This window comes from Trametes versicolor (assembly GCF_000271585.1).
Source record: "Trametes versicolor FP-101664 SS1 unplaced genomic scaffold TRAVEscaffold_10, whole genome shotgun sequence".
Taxonomy (NCBI): domain Eukaryota; kingdom Fungi; phylum Basidiomycota; class Agaricomycetes; order Polyporales; family Polyporaceae; genus Trametes; species Trametes versicolor.
Window position 1 is genome coordinate 595,284 of NW_007360330.1, and position 15,622 is coordinate 610,905.

The 15,622-nt window shown below is 56.4% G+C and overlaps 5 protein-coding genes across 5 annotated transcripts; 4 read left to right on the forward strand and 1 right to left on the reverse strand.

Moving 5' to 3' along the window:
- Positions 1-1,952: 1,952 nt before the first annotated feature.
- On the forward strand, positions 1,953-2,843 carry TRAVEDRAFT_103473 (uncharacterized protein; the record flags this gene model as incomplete). Its single annotated transcript, XM_008043989.1, has 3 exons — positions 1,953-2,208; positions 2,349-2,450; positions 2,701-2,843. Coding segments are annotated over 3 exons (501 nt in total), but the record flags the coding sequence as incomplete, so codon positions are not given.
- A 990-nt stretch (positions 2,844-3,833) lies between these two features.
- Positions 3,834-4,739, forward strand: TRAVEDRAFT_30807 (winged helix DNA-binding domain-containing protein). Its single transcript, XM_008043592.1, has 2 exons — positions 3,834-4,616; positions 4,666-4,739. Exon 1 carries the CDS (start codon positions 3,844-3,846, stop codon positions 4,597-4,599), a length of 756 nt encoding a protein of 251 aa, XP_008041783.1. The 5' UTR covers positions 3,834-3,843; the 3' UTR covers positions 4,600-4,616; positions 4,666-4,739.
- A 465-nt stretch (positions 4,740-5,204) lies between these two features.
- On the forward strand, positions 5,205-7,197 carry TRAVEDRAFT_130288 (acetyl-CoA synthetase-like protein; the record flags this gene model as incomplete). Its single annotated transcript, XM_008043990.1, has 9 exons — positions 5,205-5,353; positions 5,406-5,860; positions 5,914-6,182; positions 6,244-6,268; positions 6,325-6,573; positions 6,626-6,683; positions 6,743-7,004; positions 7,066-7,082; positions 7,134-7,197. The coding sequence occupies 9 exons, from the start codon at positions 5,205-5,207 to the stop codon at positions 7,195-7,197; spliced, it is 1,548 nt and encodes a 515-aa protein (XP_008042181.1).
- Positions 7,198-12,931: 5,734 nt separating this feature from the next.
- TRAVEDRAFT_73895 (uncharacterized protein) lies at positions 12,932-14,027 on the forward strand. Its single transcript, XM_008043991.1, has 2 exons — positions 12,932-13,582; positions 13,639-14,027. The coding sequence occupies exons 1-2, from the start codon at positions 12,977-12,979 to the stop codon at positions 13,657-13,659; spliced, it is 627 nt and encodes a 208-aa protein (XP_008042182.1). The 5' UTR covers positions 12,932-12,976; the 3' UTR covers positions 13,660-14,027.
- Positions 14,028-14,293: 266 nt separating this feature from the next.
- TRAVEDRAFT_30811 (uncharacterized protein) lies at positions 14,294-15,618 on the reverse strand. The gene is made up of 7 exons (XM_008043593.1): positions 15,477-15,618; positions 15,113-15,411; positions 14,902-15,055; positions 14,767-14,845; positions 14,648-14,712; positions 14,536-14,565; positions 14,294-14,481 (listed from the first exon to the last, which is right to left on the reverse strand). Exons 3-7 carry the CDS (start codon positions 14,991-14,993, stop codon positions 14,400-14,402), a joined length of 348 nt encoding a protein of 115 aa, XP_008041784.1. The 5' UTR covers positions 14,994-15,055; positions 15,113-15,411; positions 15,477-15,618; the 3' UTR covers positions 14,294-14,399.
- Between the last annotated feature and the right edge of the window lie 4 nt (positions 15,619-15,622).

Here is a 15,622-nt window from a genome sequence, read left to right on the forward strand (position 1 = left end):
GGCTGTATTGCGACCGGCGCGAATCTGGGGCTGTCTGCACAATGGGGAAGAAGCATTTCCAGTTTTCGACATAACGGACAGCCCCGTCTTACGGTTCAAATAACCGGCGCCCAGTGCTCGCGCCCCCACGTCGCGCCTCCAAGTTGGTTAGACATGCCATCCATGTTGGCGTTTGAAACGTGATCTGCGGTGTTGCTTAGAGATCACGTCGCCTTCATACGGGCGAGGAGTTGCCATAGCCAAGGAGAATTAGGACGACAGTACGTCGGCAGATGTCGATGCGGCCGAAATTCAAAGGTGGAGGTAATGCGGTGAACGTCGGCTCGCAGGGGAATGGGTCTTGCCAAATCTAATCTAATCTAGCCGGCAGTGCATGCGGAGGACGTTGTCAACTTGTTCTGCACTATATCCTTCACTAGCTTCACTCATGACCTGAAACCGCCTCTGCTGGACTTCTCGGGCTCTCTGTTTGGCCTGTTATCTCTGCGGGAATATCAACTACCGATGGATAGATCATAGTTCGCGTTTGCAGTGATCCTCGGACGGAGTCTTGCTAGCTGGGGCGACGCTATTGCCGATCGGGCTGCAGAGCCTGAGGCTAATAACGCGCTCCCTACGTTGAGTGAATAAGTTGCTGCGTGGATGCTTCCCGGATAACCGCAGCAAAAAGCTGATGTACGTAGCTCGTTGTCCAGTCCAAGACGATCACTGGGATGAGTATCGCCACACCGAACCACATACGCGCACCGCATCCATATTGGCCCCGAGCTCGCAGAGGGCTACCAAGAAGATTTTCATTGCATGCTCCTGTTTCACCCGCGGCGAAGACCTCCACGCCACAAACCCTCCAGAGCGCTTCGCCTCTTGTGCCAATCCTTCGTAATGATGGCGGTGGTCCCCATCACCCCGCATCCTCACATGCACAGCTTGTGTTCAACGGCGGAGCCGTTAATCCTCTCCAGGCCTCTGAAATCCTACACCGGGCGGTGATGCCGGCTTTTGAGTTCTGTTGAATGTCGGCGGAGTCTGCAGAAGGTGCTTCTCGGATGGCGTGCGACGCTATCTGGTCGTATTTTGGACTTTGATGCAGGGTACGCATCACCAGGGTACTCATTGCCTCATTGCCGAAGCTGCTGATGCCAGGCACTCTAGTAGGGCTGCTCAATTCTGGCCGGACGTGGTCGCTGGTCACTCCAGAGGATGTGTCTTGGCTTTGATGGACATAAGCGACAGTAAGCGAGGAGGTGCAGAACGTCGAATTGTCGCGGTCGCCGCCGGTCGGTTGAGTTAGGCACGTCCCAAATGCAGTAATTATTCGAACTCCTCCCCAAACCTCTCTAGCTCATGGAGGCGTTGTCGGTGATAGGGGAGCCAGTTGAGGACGGAAAAAAAGCAGACGGATATGGCCATGCACATGTAGTTTCACGCCTATCTTCCATGCAGTCCAGAGGCCTATACACCCCAATGCACTGGCGACAGGAAAACCACCCTACGACTCTCCCACTAGGGTTAGGTAGGGTTACACCGGTCGCAGGACTTTTCGGCTATTCTCGCTTCAGTCCATCAGCTCCATCAAACGAGCTCTGCAGTGACCAGCGACCACGTCCGGCCAGAATTGAGCAGCCCTAGTGTCCCATCGGCCGTATCCTATCTTTGCCTGGCCTGGGAGATGAAGTATAAGAGAAACGACTGAGACTTTGCTGCGGAGGTCGCTTCACGACATTCGATCTCACTCTCTACAGCAGCCATGGCTGATAGCAGCGACCAAGAGAATCAAGAGCTTATCACCGCTCTGCACCTTTTGTGAGTCCTTGCTTGCTTTATGGCCCGTTGAATATCCCCATACTGATGGAGTGCGTGCAGTACGATCAGCAACATCTGCGAAATAGCCGGTGTCGGTAAGTTACAACCTTCACCCCCGTCGACGAATGCGCTCACTGAAATTATTCTCAGTGCTTCTCGCGTATGACCATCTCCTCACTATCTCCGGAGAGATTGAGTTCGTATGGCGCCGCAAGTTTTCCGGGGCCACCGTGGTCTTCTTGCTCAACCGATACGTGACCTTGTTCGGCAAGATTATGCTTCCCATAAGTACATTCTGGTGGCCGAACCAAACAGACAAGGTATGTCCGAACGATCAAGTGCGTCCACGAAACAGCACAGCTAACGTCATCCAGAGGTACATCCGTCGCTTGAATATGCTTCTACGTGTATTGATCAGACATACTGTTATAGCTGTGCGGCACCCATCATTCTCAGCGAGATATTCTCCGTGGTCGCGTATTTCGTCGTCGCAGGTGAGTCTCCCGTATGCGGCGCCGTATTCAGCTCCGATCAATCTCTCCTAGTCTTCTCGGCACTAAGAGTATATGCGATATGGAACAAGGACTGGAGGCCGCTCGTCTCAGTTCTAGCTATCGCGCTCACCATTCCGGCGATGAATATGGTAGGTTCTTCTTGCTTGCCGGGAGACACCTACTGACTGTCGCTATTTAGTATCATTACATCCTGTCCATCCCGCAAGCGTTCCTCTTGCCCTTGTATGGATGCGCGGAGTCGACTGAGCTCACCGAGGATCAGTTAGCGAAGTACGTCCCGATCATATTGATTGATGCATGCATGTTAACATTCTGTCCGCAGACGTATGTCCACTTCCACCAACTTATGCGTGTGTGGTGTATCAAAAGGAGTCTGTCGCAGTCTCGATAGCTATACACAGCTGTGCAATCGCCGCTGACTTGCTGGTGATTATCCTCACCTGGGTTAAGACCTACGAAATCAAGAAGCTCGCTGGCGTCCTCCGCTCGGACACGACGTTCTCCACACTCTTACTACGCGATGGTAGGCTATGTTTGTGTGATACACCGTGATAGAAGCTAACCAAGTCGTCAGGCACTCTTTACTTCGGGTATGCTTCATGTGGCGCATTTACACCGAACACTTCGTTGACCATGCCTTAGCATTATGCTGTTGTTGAATGCGGTCGATCTCATAGTCCTGCGAAGCGATGTGGTGTGTATTCCATACTTCGGGTTACGACTCATCGTTACTGATGTGCGTGATATAGATATTCAACCCGTTACCGGTGTTCATCGACGTGTAAGCCAACAGTTCTCGCGCGCAAACAGACACGGTCTAATTATGATTATACAGGTTCACATGCATCCTAATATCCCGCTTCATGCTCAACCTCCGACAAGTGGCTCGTCGGGGCAGTGGGGAAGCACTCTCCGCAACCGAGTCCTTCTCGCGCTTCTCGACCGTGCGGTTCTCTCCTGACGTGGTCGGAGACCTCGGCGCACCGTTGGGCCACGGAGACTGGGCCGGGACTACCGTCCAGGCTGGATACACTTCTGAATCGACGTCGGATTTCGGACACGGCGTAGCCCCTTCCCTACCTTTCGTCGAGCAGAAGGCATGGGAAGTGGTTGTTAAAAGTCCACTCGCGACTGACCTCAACATCGGAGGGCTGGTAGAACTCCAACCATCGCATTCACCGAGGTACGCCTTTTCTCCGACTTCCGTATGCTACCTACTTACCTGTGCAACTCAGTCCCTAATCTCGATTCTCGCGCTGACGGTCCCCCGACGTGGATTTCCAAAACCCTGCCACCTACTAGAAGCTTACACCCCATTTATTCCTTCCCTTAAGCCTGGGTATAGCTCTCTACAATCGCGGCTCCTTGATTATAAGTAGTCTTATAAGTACTGTGTTATATTTACGTAAGTAGTGTACTAGAATGTAGATCATAGTGTAAGTTAGATAATCTAATCTTGACCGTCTGCGACATCCTGCATTTCGCTCTTAACATCCATGACCTTCACCCTCTCCTTACCTTGACAATGCACCGACTTGGAGGCGTCGGTATCGCAGCATTCGACCGCCAGCAACAGTCTCAGCGCTCTTTTGCCGAACTGTCCAGCGAAATCTCGCAAGGACAAGTCGACTTGCTCCACGCTCAGCTCGCCCAGTTCCGCAGCGCCCTCGCGCACTACGCTTCTACACACCGCGACCGCATCCGCAAGGAGCCTTCCTTTAGGCATGCATTCCAGCAAATGTGCACCACCATCGGCGTGGACCCGCTCGCCGGCCCCCGGAAGGGCGGATGGTGGGCCGAGATGCTGAACCTCGGCGACTGGCAATACGAGCTCGGCGTGCAGATCGTCGACGTCTGCGTCAGCACGCGGGAACGGAACGGGGGCCTAATTGAGATGGGTGAGCTCATCCGGATGGTCAGCAAGCTGCGCGGCGTCGGCGGAGACGTGATCACGGAGGAGGACGTCATGCGGAGCATCAAGACTTTGAAGCCGCTCAACGCGGGCTACGAGGTTATCGACGTCGGTGGTGGGAAGAAGATGGTGCGCAGCGTGCCAAAGGAGCTGGACGCGGACCAGGCGGTTGTGCTCGCGGTCGCCCAGGAAGATGGCGGACGCGTGTCGGAGGCTGCACTCATGTCGCGCAGGGGATGGGCGCAGGACCGCGCTCGAGCCGCACTCTCGAACATGCTGCTACGCGACGGCCTTTGCTGGCTGGACGAGCAAGACGAGCTCTATGGCGTTTCTTACTGGGTGCCGTCGGCGATGCGGTGGGACGAGTAGAGCTATGGACCTCATAAGTGAGTATTCTTGTCAGCTGGTCCTCGTGCAGGTGCTCACGATTTCTAGATGTATACGCTGTACTATTAGATGGTTGTAGCAATATCGGATACTCGCGTGGATCATCTACGTGGCCAAGGCCGTACTCTTGAGCGCGAGTAAGATGACTAGGCCGCGTTAAAGAGCAATGGTGATAACACTGCGCAGGTCCATATGGACGACGTGATGTCGACAGATTTACCTCTCTACATCTCTGTACGTCCGAGTTACAGCCCTCTTTGTTTGACGTGATCGCAGTCTCCGCTAATCCACAGGCACCGTTGGCGTGACCAGGCTGCGAGGGGATTGTCAGACACCAAGGGCCCAACTGTGAGAACATGCTATATTGTTCAAACATCAAATGGGGCCTTCCTGTGCCCGCCGCCCGTCGGCGATCCCCTGCAAATGAACCTATAAGATCTTTCGCCGGGTGGGCGTGGGTATTAAAGCGTCCCAACTCCTCACAACTATCGCTTGCGTGCTCACCGAACCTTTCAGCTCTGCTCACCATGGCGCATTTCATGAACTTCGTATTTGACCGTCTGCAGCGCAATGTCAAACAACCTTTTATGCGCCCCTTCGAAGGGGACACTTCCTCTTTCAAGTGGGGAATCATTACCTATCAGGATTTCCTCGACGCGTTGGTAGCGGCAACCGCGTATTGGACCAACACTCTTACCGCTGAGGGTCTCAAGCAAGGCGACGTGGTTGGCATGTGGTATGCGAGCCCTTTTGCTACTGCTGTTTCCCTTGGTAATTGACACGCACAGGCTGAAGGGATCACACTGGAGTGACCTCGCACACATCTACTCTGTCGCTGCGGCGGGGTTCGTACCGGAAGTATTCGGGCTCGCCTTCTCCGCTCCGTTCGTGCAGGACCTGCTCGACACACATCATGCCCGGGTCCTTATCTACGCAGACACGTTCGAGGCGCTGCTACCCCGGGTTGAATGGCACCAGACGGCCGTCAAGCTTCCCAAGCTATACAATTTGCCGATGACAGGCGCACAGCCCAGCGCGCCGCCGGACGTGAGCGCAGACGATGTCGCCATGATTTTCCACACGAGCGGAACAACCGGCGGGCGCCCGAAGCCCATCCCGCAGACGCACAAGTGGCTTGTCGCCGAGGGCGAAGTCACCTGGAAGTGCGTGATCCAACGTCACCCCGAAGGACAGCACATCTTCAATAATATCGGCAGTTTCGCGTCTATCGGCGCTGCTACCTGTGCGTGTTCAGGAAGCATCTGTCCTCTTGGGGTCATAACTCATTCCACACAGGCGTTACTTTCATATCTTGGTCAGGCGCATGCTTGACTCAGAGTGCTGGCCGAGAGATCACTGCGGACGAGTTCTTGGCGATGGTTCAGCAATGCGGACTCAACTTCCTGTTGCAGTATGCACCTTGGCTCGCGAAGCTACTGGCTGCGGCACGCCAGCGACCTGAGGTCCTCGAGGCTCTCCAAAACTTGCAACAGATCGCGTACACTGGTGCCGCACTGAACCCTGAAGACGAACGATGGGCGCTGGAGCAAGGCATTCGTCTCACGGTGAGCTTCATGCCATCCCATTTCGACCTATTGTGGCTTACGACCATCTAACGCCGCATAGCCCATGTATGCCAACACGGAATGTGGTACGTTCTAGCCCTACTCCTGCTCCACGATGAAACCCCATTGATCAGTCACGCAGGACCTCTTATGGTTGCCAGCCTGGACTCGGGGGAGTCCTACTTGAGGCTTGCTTCCGGAGTCAGGTGCGAGCTCAGACCCTTGGGTCTCGGGGAGAAGGATGATTCCTCGGCTCCCTCCCGTCAATTGTACGAGTTCTTCGTCTCCGCCGAGTCGAAGACCTGCCCGCACCCAACTATACGTAACCGCCCAGACGGTCACGTTACGGGGGATCTATTCGAGGAAGTGAAGCCTGGCTGCTACGTTTTCCGTAAGTGGAGATCATGCGGACGGCGAACTGCATTGCCGACCCCTATGTGCAGGCGGCAGAAGCGACGACTGGATCCGGACTGGCGGCAATCCGGCCTTCTGTGACACGAAGTGAGTCCCTTGTGCGGTCGTTCGAGGTATCGTGGCTGAGGCTTTCGGATCGCTCGCAGGGCGATCGAGGAGAACGTCCTCAAGACATGCGAGGACATCGTGCACAACTGCGTGGTGGTTGGCCATCAGAGGGTCTGTCCCGTGTTAGTGGTCGAAACCGAGGGGGCCGTCGATGTGTCTACCCCGGATGCGGAGGCGCAGGTCAAGAGAACAATCGTCGAGCGTACCGCGCCGTTCAATGAAAGGCTGTTCGCGCACGAGCGCATCACGACGCCAGAGTGTATCTTGTTCGTGCCTGTAGGATCTCTTCCGAGAACAACGGTGAGTTAGGTACGCCCAATCAAGATACTCGTACCCTAATACTCACGATACGCGAACACAGGAGAAGGGAAATGTCAGGTGAGTTTCGCATGGTTGGTTGTCGTTGGTATACGCACTCACGGTTCGCAGGAGGAAGGCAACGGAAGTTCAGTTCAAGACTGAAATCGAAAATATATATTTGTCGCTGGTATGAACCTTCTAGTACAATAGTTGTACGAGCACGGAGATAGGAGCCTTCTCTTTTCTTTCCAATCCATGGCTCGCGCGTGCGCTCGAGATCGCAGCGCCTAGTTGGCCTCTACGTCACGTCAGCACACGCGTTGGCGGCCTGCCTCACCACTTGCGTCCGCGCCATCACCAGCTCCCCCAAGGCCCTCCACGACAGTCTCCGGAGTGCACCGCGCTAAAATAAAATCTTGCGATGGCCTACACACGACGGCCTTGCCAGGCCCTCTTACGGGACCAATCGACACCTTGTCCAAATTCGGCTAGAGGTGGGGGGCCGTACTGTCGAAAACACGGCAGGGAATATGCAAACTCCACCCAGGATTACAAGAGCTCGTCCGCCGAAGCAGAGCAAGTCTATCCTGACGTCCGCGATCGCAAAGACATCCGTCTTTTGACAAATCGAGACCTTGAGGAGGCGATCCAGGCTCATGAGAGATACCTGTTATACGTGCGTCGAGAGATCACGGAGCGGGAAATACACCAACATATATTCTTCAGAGACGGTAAATGTCAACGTGTGTTTCAGCATATCTTACTGACGCGTGAGACAGGCGACCCCGGTCATGACAAGTGGCTCGCAGGGCTTCACAAAAAATGTCACAGAGCTGAAGCTCAGTTGCAAGACCTAACCGAACATGCCCGCCGTAGGAAATCCAAGGCCAGGGCTTGGAAACTTGTGCTAGTGAACATCATATACGTTTTCTCTCATTTTACTATGTCTGTACTAAGCCGGACGTTGCAGATTCTATCATGCACCATAGCCTTCTGCTACAAATCATTGGCGTCGCCCTCAGAATCCCGGACGGATTTTTGGAACAGAACCGAGGGTCTACTCACATCAATTCGGAGTCCACCCGACGTCCTCGCGCTCATACCTCTCGAGTGCGTTCATATCCTCGTCTTGATGTGGTATATGTATTAACTCTGTGCTGCCGTCGCAGGTCTCTCTACTGGTTCGTTCTCCTGCTCTTCAAATTGTGGTTACTATCGTGGGTTGCCATTATCGTGTTGGTGTTGGGCCGGTTCATTGTCAGATTTGTGTTTAGTGTACCAGGAGTCGCGGTGATCGTTGTAGGCGCAATGGCGCTTGCCGATAATGTAGCTTGGCCCGAAGAGTAATTCGCTGCGTTGCTCCATTCCCCGATCGCCCACTCCCGGCAACGCGGGAGCGTTGAGGGCAAACACGACAACGAAACGGAGATGGAGCTAGATAGTGCGCAAACATTTACGAGCTCACCTGCGCCGGGTAGGTATATGCGGCAAAGCAAGCCGCAATTCTTTGTTGGATATATATACCATATAGCCCGTGTGTTCGGTTGTTCAGACTCGTGGCCGACATTTTCTACCATACCCAGCTAGTACGACCACAACCCCCCACTTGTGCACATCCTCTTCGCAAGCCCGCGCGATGTACAACTCGCGTGCACCCTATGCACTGGCGACGCCAGTCGCGCGACTCGAACCTATTGGGGCATCAAGGTCGGACTCATCTTCGACGTTGATGTCTGTGTCAGCATCGCGGCGTGAATGGCGATTTCCGCCTGTCACTTAGCTGCAGCAGCATTGCTATTACCATATAGTCCGTAGTAGTAGCGCTTCTAAGAATCATGGCGCTACTCTATATGCGTACGCATGAATCGGTACCGCAGCTGCCACTGTATGCTGTCGCTTCGCTCGATACATCCTACCGTAGCACAGCAAGGCGCCTGCGCTCAGCGTGAGTGTATAAGTACTGTGCGGTGTTCCCTGAGGCTACATATCAGCACCACACTCTCCGATCGTCACCAACACTCGCTCCGACACTGATCCCACTACCAAAAGGCCAGATGTATCGATTACGAGCAGTGCTCCCGTCATGCGCAAGCAAGACCCGGCTTCGCCCGGAAGCCCACCTCGGGCTCTCAAACTCAACCGCCGGTCTCGACCAAAGCGGTCCACATCCCCGGTTCGCCACAATGATGAGGTTATTGAACTCGCGTCGGGATCCCAAGACATCGCACGACGTGATACGGACGCGTCGATGTCGCCGAGGAGCATTGGCATGCCAATTGCTAACATCAAGCTATTAGCCCAAGGTACGGGGAACGCTCGGTCGTGTCTGTCAGGCCGACTGTAAACTAACGATGAGCTTCAGCTGATGATAACAACGGAGGCTGGTACCCGTGTCTCCACGCCCGAGAGGCAAGCAGCAGCGGTATCCGACCGACCGACGACGTCCGAGTCACCGCACCCCTACGGCGACATCTCCCACCCGGGCCGTTGAGCCTATGTCCCATGCAGCCTTTACTACGGCTACGAGACATGCAGTGCCAGTGGATCGCAGGATGGGAAATTAAAGGCACTGATAGATGGTGTTGTCACGGTAAGTCGGGCACAGATGCGCTACATCGTATAGTAAACTCACCATCAATCTTTCGGATTCAGGTCTGCTGTCTGTTCAGCGCAGGCTTCGTTGTCTGGGCGGCGCCGCCCAGTATCTGGCCAGTCATCTGGACGTTTGTGCAGATCACGACGTCAGTCATTGTGCAGTACGTCAGCGTTGGTTATGATGATCCCTCTCTGATAGATATCTCACCAGATCATCTTCCACTACAGGTGCCTATGGGTGACGGCGGCGGCATTCATTCGATTCGCAGTGGCTACGAGCCGTGTCTTGTTGCCAGCGGCGTGCAAGCTGACGAACGCGTTCGTCCACTTGTCGTTCGCCATATGGACCTCGATGTTCGCCGCGTATGTACAAGCTTGATCTAGTATAAAACAACAGTTGTGCGCTTTCTGCGAGGAAATTCGGTTATCCTGACCTTAGCACCACACAATTTCTATGATTCGGCATTGTGTACGATTCTATAGCACCCGTAGAGCTTGAATGAGGAGAGACGACTGTGCTTTCGATATGATCGTTAGCATCGCACAAAACACACGTGGTACATGACATACTGCTACGTCGTTCACTGAGGCCGGGAGGAGTCCTGCGCTTCCTCAACGCAGGATGTCAGCGCATTGCGACCAAACAGTCAAACCCATGTGCCAATGCGACCATGACGTAGGACGTGCGGAGGTACGAACGTATTGCACGCGATGTTCACCGCGCATCGCGGTCTAAGCCACTATGTGCACTCAAACTGCGCCAACGTCATGTTCGTATTCAGTCCATGTCCGCGCAAGGACTGCCTTCGGCAGAGCTTTGCCCCGCTTACGATACATGTCCCCATCGCGCAATCGAATGGCAACCCTTGCATGACGTCGACACGACAACTCGAGGCGAATGGGCACGATGCTCGCGATGCCCCACGGAGGCGTGGGGGCCCATCGTCGTCTGCGAACACCACTGACGAAAAAACATCACTGGCGGAGCGCTCTGCGAAGTCGCAAAAAGACATACCATGAGGCTTGCGCAGCCGTGGTCGCGCGACTCTCCCCGCACACACAGCCCGGTGCTCGCGAGCTTCGCGCGCGCGGCAGGCGAGCCATGTTCGCCTCCAGGCTTCGGCTTCTCATGCATAGGGGCCCATCACGAAGGCAAACTCTGCTCGCCCCCGCGCGCGCATCCTGAACGCCAGTGGGGACTCGGTACGTAAGCAGGGGGGCGTGTGCGCGATCAGATGACAGGCAGCGTGTTCGTCTGAGAGACACGCTGCAGCGCGTCCGCGTCAGGCAGCGTCAGTCGCCGTCAGAGCACGTACGCGCGCGGGGCCCCAATCGACGCGCGAAATGGGGCATATGGTTCCTGGGGGCGAGGCGGGGACGTGGGGGCGCGCTTGCTGGGCGAGGAAGCGCTCCCGCGAGAGCATCCGCCGCATATTGCGATGCGCGATGCGAAATGAACGCGTTGGTGTCATATCGAAGCACGAGTACAACGGCACTGTGCTCGGGGAATAGGACAGCCTAGAGAGCTGGGAGGAGTCGCACAGTGCCCGCTCTATGCTGAGAGCTTCTTCGAGTGCACCCGTCGTCCAGTAGAGCGGTGCACGGCGAGCGCGCAGGCACGATCTGCGCAGGGCAAGCGTGTCAGCTCAATGACTTCGGCTGGAATCAATTGACAAAGGCGTGGCTCCGATGCCGTAGGAGCTCTCACGTTCGTTCAGCGCGGGGAGTCTGCGCCTACAGAGCGGGAAATCCGCGGGTGGCGTAGAGACCGGCCGGCGGTGGCCAACCTTCGTGCTGCCATTAAGCCGGGCATGTCGCATGGAGTGGCCAGCCGGCGCACGCCGCACGTACGATGCGCAAAGCTCGGCCGAGACACTCGTTTGCTATGCATCAGCGTTGTCAATGTCGATGTGCCACCCGGACCACGCTGACGGACATAAACGTCTGGACGCGCCGACGCCTGCTGTGGAGCGCAATGTTCGAGACCGACCGGGCTTGAGCCACAGTTGGGCCCTGGGGGCTGGAGCAGAGGCCGGGGAGGGCGCAGCGCCTCCTGGCGCTGTGTAGCCATGCGGCGATGCCACACGGAGTCGATCGTGCGAGAACCTGGAAGACGTCAGAGGCCGTGCGGGGGAACGCGGGGGCACGCGCGCGTAGGCTTGCAAGATCGCGCAGCCGCCTTCTGCTGAGATTCTGGGACCCCGGCGATTACTCGAGAACGAAACAGTGCGTGCATCGGCGACGTCGACGTCGCCGCTTGTCGCAGTAGACACCGACGCGCCCGCCAGGTAATGGCGGGTTGACTGTGCGCAGCTTGGGCGAGAAACCGGCCGGTTGGCTGCTGCTTGATCGGACACCGACGGAACCTTGGACAGCTTTGCATGTAGGTACCGGGATTGCCAGGGGTCCTTGCAGGGTCCTGAATCTGTCTAGGCAGCCGTGCCAGCGCAGGCGACATGACGTGAAACGAGGTGTATAGGAAGAACACTGGCACTTCTCGGAAACGCACCACGATGGAGTCAGCTGTGGCCATGGTGGGCAGTGGCGATTCCCATAGCGAGTCGTCCGATGGATGTGGCGCTGGTGCGCAGCCGGGAACGCGATTATCTGGGAAGCTGCGAGCGGGAGTGCCTGTCGGCCTGCTGACACGGCCCAGGAGCGCGCAGGCCGGACGGTGGATGCGTGTGGGCGTGCTATGGGAAATTCTGCGGGCGAAATGAGTTTAGAACGGGCTATGCGCTGCGAAGGGGGACGCCAGGTTCATGCCGAAGTTCCGTTCATACCACATCCATGGCCTTCCGTGCGATGGACGCGAATTCAGCAATTAGGCACTCGTTCCGGCGCGGCCGCAACCCTGTTATGAAGAGGCGAAGGGTTCTGCTGTGCGCGCACTGGCCCCGCGCTTTGAGCATACCTCTTATGCATGATTGCGATGCGTAGACAGATAGCTCCGCGACGTTCGAAGTGAATAGAGGGGACAGGGACGGGCACAAAAGCGGGCAGGACAATTGGCGGGGCTAAGCTAGATGGGGGCAGGAGGACAATCAAGCGAGAGCAATAAGTCCCCTTATCCGGGCCGCTAAGCGGTTATCCGAGAAAAAGCTTATATCTAAGTCGCACTCCGAGCCGAGAACCCGTCCGACGCAGGTTTCTCTCCTCCACCTCACCGCGAGGCATCCGCCTCGCCTGCGCTAGCTCGCCCTACATATACCCACCCCTCCATCTGCTCGCATACCCGTTATCCGTCTTCTGCGGTTCTCCCTCATCGCATACCTCCCGCGCTGACTCCAACACCAACACCGACGCTCACTCAGTGACGCCACATCCCCCACCTCGCTCTCAACTTCCAACCCTCCTCACATCAACATACCCTACCAATGACGGAGTACGACTACTCCCCGGAGGCCCACGAGAGGTTCCAGGCCAAGATGGCCGGCGTCGGGAACTGGGTTGTCGAGCAGAAACACCATGCACCCAAGTACTCCAACCCGTTTACCCCGGAGCAGGTCTCCTCATCGTCCCGGGTTCACTCCCCATCGCGCCCGGAAAGCAGCTCACGCCACTACGACCAACGTCCACAACCCTCGCGTTCGCGCACGCTCCCCGCTCCCCCATCGGGTTCCGGACACACGTCCCGAGCGTATGCGTACGCGCAACACGAGCCAAGCGACGCCAACACGCGCCATCGTTCGGCGCGGTCACCGCAACGCTCAGGCTCGCTACCGGTAGATCCGCGGTACGCCACACATGTCGCAGCGCCCATTCCTCTCGCGCCCCATCAAGTGGTGCCGCGGACATCTCCGGTGACCTACGCGCCCCCCGCTCCACCAGGCGTTCGCACTCGCCAGGTCGAATACGCCTACAAGCCAGGCCAGCCCATCGTGCTCCCTCCCCCGCGTCGAGGAGAGACCTACGTGATCATCCCACCAAAGGGCGGTCGCGTCGACGTCATTCCCGACCCGCGTTCGTCATCTTCACACACCCGTACGCAGTCTACTTCGCGTAGCACGTCGCGCGGTAGCTCAAGCAAGCCGAGCAGCCCTACCAAGAAAAACAATGAGGCGCTACTGAAGCGTCTCCTCAACAACCTCACGCCGAACATCGAGTGGGGCAACTCGTCGTCGGGCACGCGATCATCATCACGTACGCTCACGCGCGAGCCTGGCAGGCGGCGCTCGACCTCCCGGTGACGGTCCGCACGCGCTTGTCTATACCTCTTCGACCCTTCTTCCCGCTTCCTTCACCCCGTTCATCTCCGTTCGCGCTACACATTCCTTCGTCCCAACTGTGCTCTCCGACCCAAAATTCCTGACACTCGCTAGTGTGCGTTACACGTTTAGATAATGTTAATACATTCATGCCGCGTTCGTAGTACTGTACCGCAAGCCTCCGTTATAGTAGTTGTATCCTTGTATGTAGATGCCCCCCTTAGATTTTGCAATGGAACTGGATATGGAAGGAGATGACGCGCGATCTGCAACATATCTGAGTGCGAGAAAGGGCAGCTTCCAAGGGGTTCGAACGCGAGGCTTCTCGCAGCCGGGAACCGGGATCCGCGCTGTTCAGTATAGACGCCGGTGGCCGCGGCCCAGTGCCTCCTTCAAGTGGTGCCTCTTCTTGGCCTTCTTCCGCTCCGAGCTAGAGCGAGTCTGCGCACTTCGCCATTCATTCGACTCCAGGACCCTTCATCTGAGACCTTCATGCGGATCGGGTTATCGCAGCACATCGACCTGGTGCGCGTTCGTACTCACGCGCAAGACTGCGACAAGGACCGAGATCCGGGACTTCGCCGTAGGGCCCTTACCGCAGTGGTCTTCTTCCGGGAGACTCGCTGTGCATGCTGTTTGCTCGGACGGCGTAGCTGGACCTATATTTGAACTCGGTGCGCAGATGAGTCTACATGAGACAATAATCACCCTTTCAAATGTGTTCGCAGATCTCGTGGATACCACGACACGGTGTGAGGAGGTGCGGCGACATTCCCGCGAGCTCGCGTCCTCATGGAAATCGCACCTCCGCTTCCTATCCGTCCGCTCTGACGCGCTCCGAAGAAAACTCGACGCTCTTCTACCGTGATATACTGAGCGCATCCTCGACCTGCGTCATGCACAAAAGTATGCCAAAACGCGAAAACGGCGATCTACACCACAGTGACATAGTGCACAAGAACACAGTGAAACTTGTGCTTCATCGAGCGTGGATCGTCGGGATCGCCAACGGACGAAGACATCTGCGACGCTGAATTGGTGAGTATGCACGCCACACTCATCAAACAGGGTCCTTGACATGCTACTTATACTAGGGGATCGTCGGAAGCCGCGAAAGTGCGGGCCCATAGCGTGGTCCAGGCTCCGGACGGCAAAACCCACAGCAGAAGCCCGGGCCCGATGCCATTTGGTACCAGCCGTACACAGATCAGTACCTGTGCGGAAGACACTAACGTCCCGCTCTGTACGGTGGGTTTATCACAGAACGTGAAGGGTACAGAATCTTTTACGCCATGTTCCACTCAGGTGGTATACATTAATCAACCATGTCAAGAGCTTGTGCTATCGCTTACGAACGATGAAAACCGCTGCAGTCCGCGGGGCGCGGCGCGAGCGTGGACGCATACTTGCTCCGAGGAATCTTGCATGCTGCGTCATTCGCGCCTGGTACTCCATAAGCAAGGTCCTCATCCAAGGAGACTAGGTACGTCGTGTTCGCGTTGATCGTCTACTCGCTATCGGATCAAAGTACGCAGATCAGGCTCCAGGCCAGCTTGTCCGAGTCAAGCACCTCGTTCGGGGCAAATACCATCTTGTACCCTTTGGTGAGAGACACCCGTCGGCATCGCTCGAGCCATCGTGAGACTCTTAACACCGGGCATTTCTGTAGACTCTGACGGAAGGCATGGACGTGCTTGTGATGGAACAGTCATAAGTGACGCGGGTTCGGCTGGGGCTCTGCGCACATTGGCGACCTAGCCATCTCCGACATATGATGTCCTGAAGTCATGGAATACATGCATTACGGGGACCCTG

Coding starts and splice junctions, on each gene's coding strand:
- TRAVEDRAFT_30811 (XM_008043593.1), bottom strand. CDS start 14,993: ATGGCATCGGGCCCGGGCTTCTGCTGTGGGTTTTGCCGTCCGGAGCCT. Junction 14,846..14,901: donor TCGCGGCTTCCGACGATCCC/CTAGTATAAGTA, acceptor GTGCATACTCAC/CAATTCAGCGTCGCAGATGT. Junction 14,482..14,535: donor TGTCGTGGTATCCACGAGAT/CTGCGAACACAT, acceptor TCATCTGCGCAC/CGAGTTCAAATATAGGTCCA.
- TRAVEDRAFT_30807 (XM_008043592.1), top strand. CDS start 3,844: ATGCACCGACTTGGAGGCGTCGGTATCGCAGCATTCGACCGCCAGCAA.
- TRAVEDRAFT_73895 (XM_008043991.1), top strand. CDS start 12,977: ATGACGGAGTACGACTACTCCCCGGAGGCCCACGAGAGGTTCCAGGCC. Junction 13,583..13,638: donor GTTCGTCATCTTCACACACC/CGTACGCAGTCT, acceptor CAAGCCGAGCAG/CCCTACCAAGAAAAACAATG.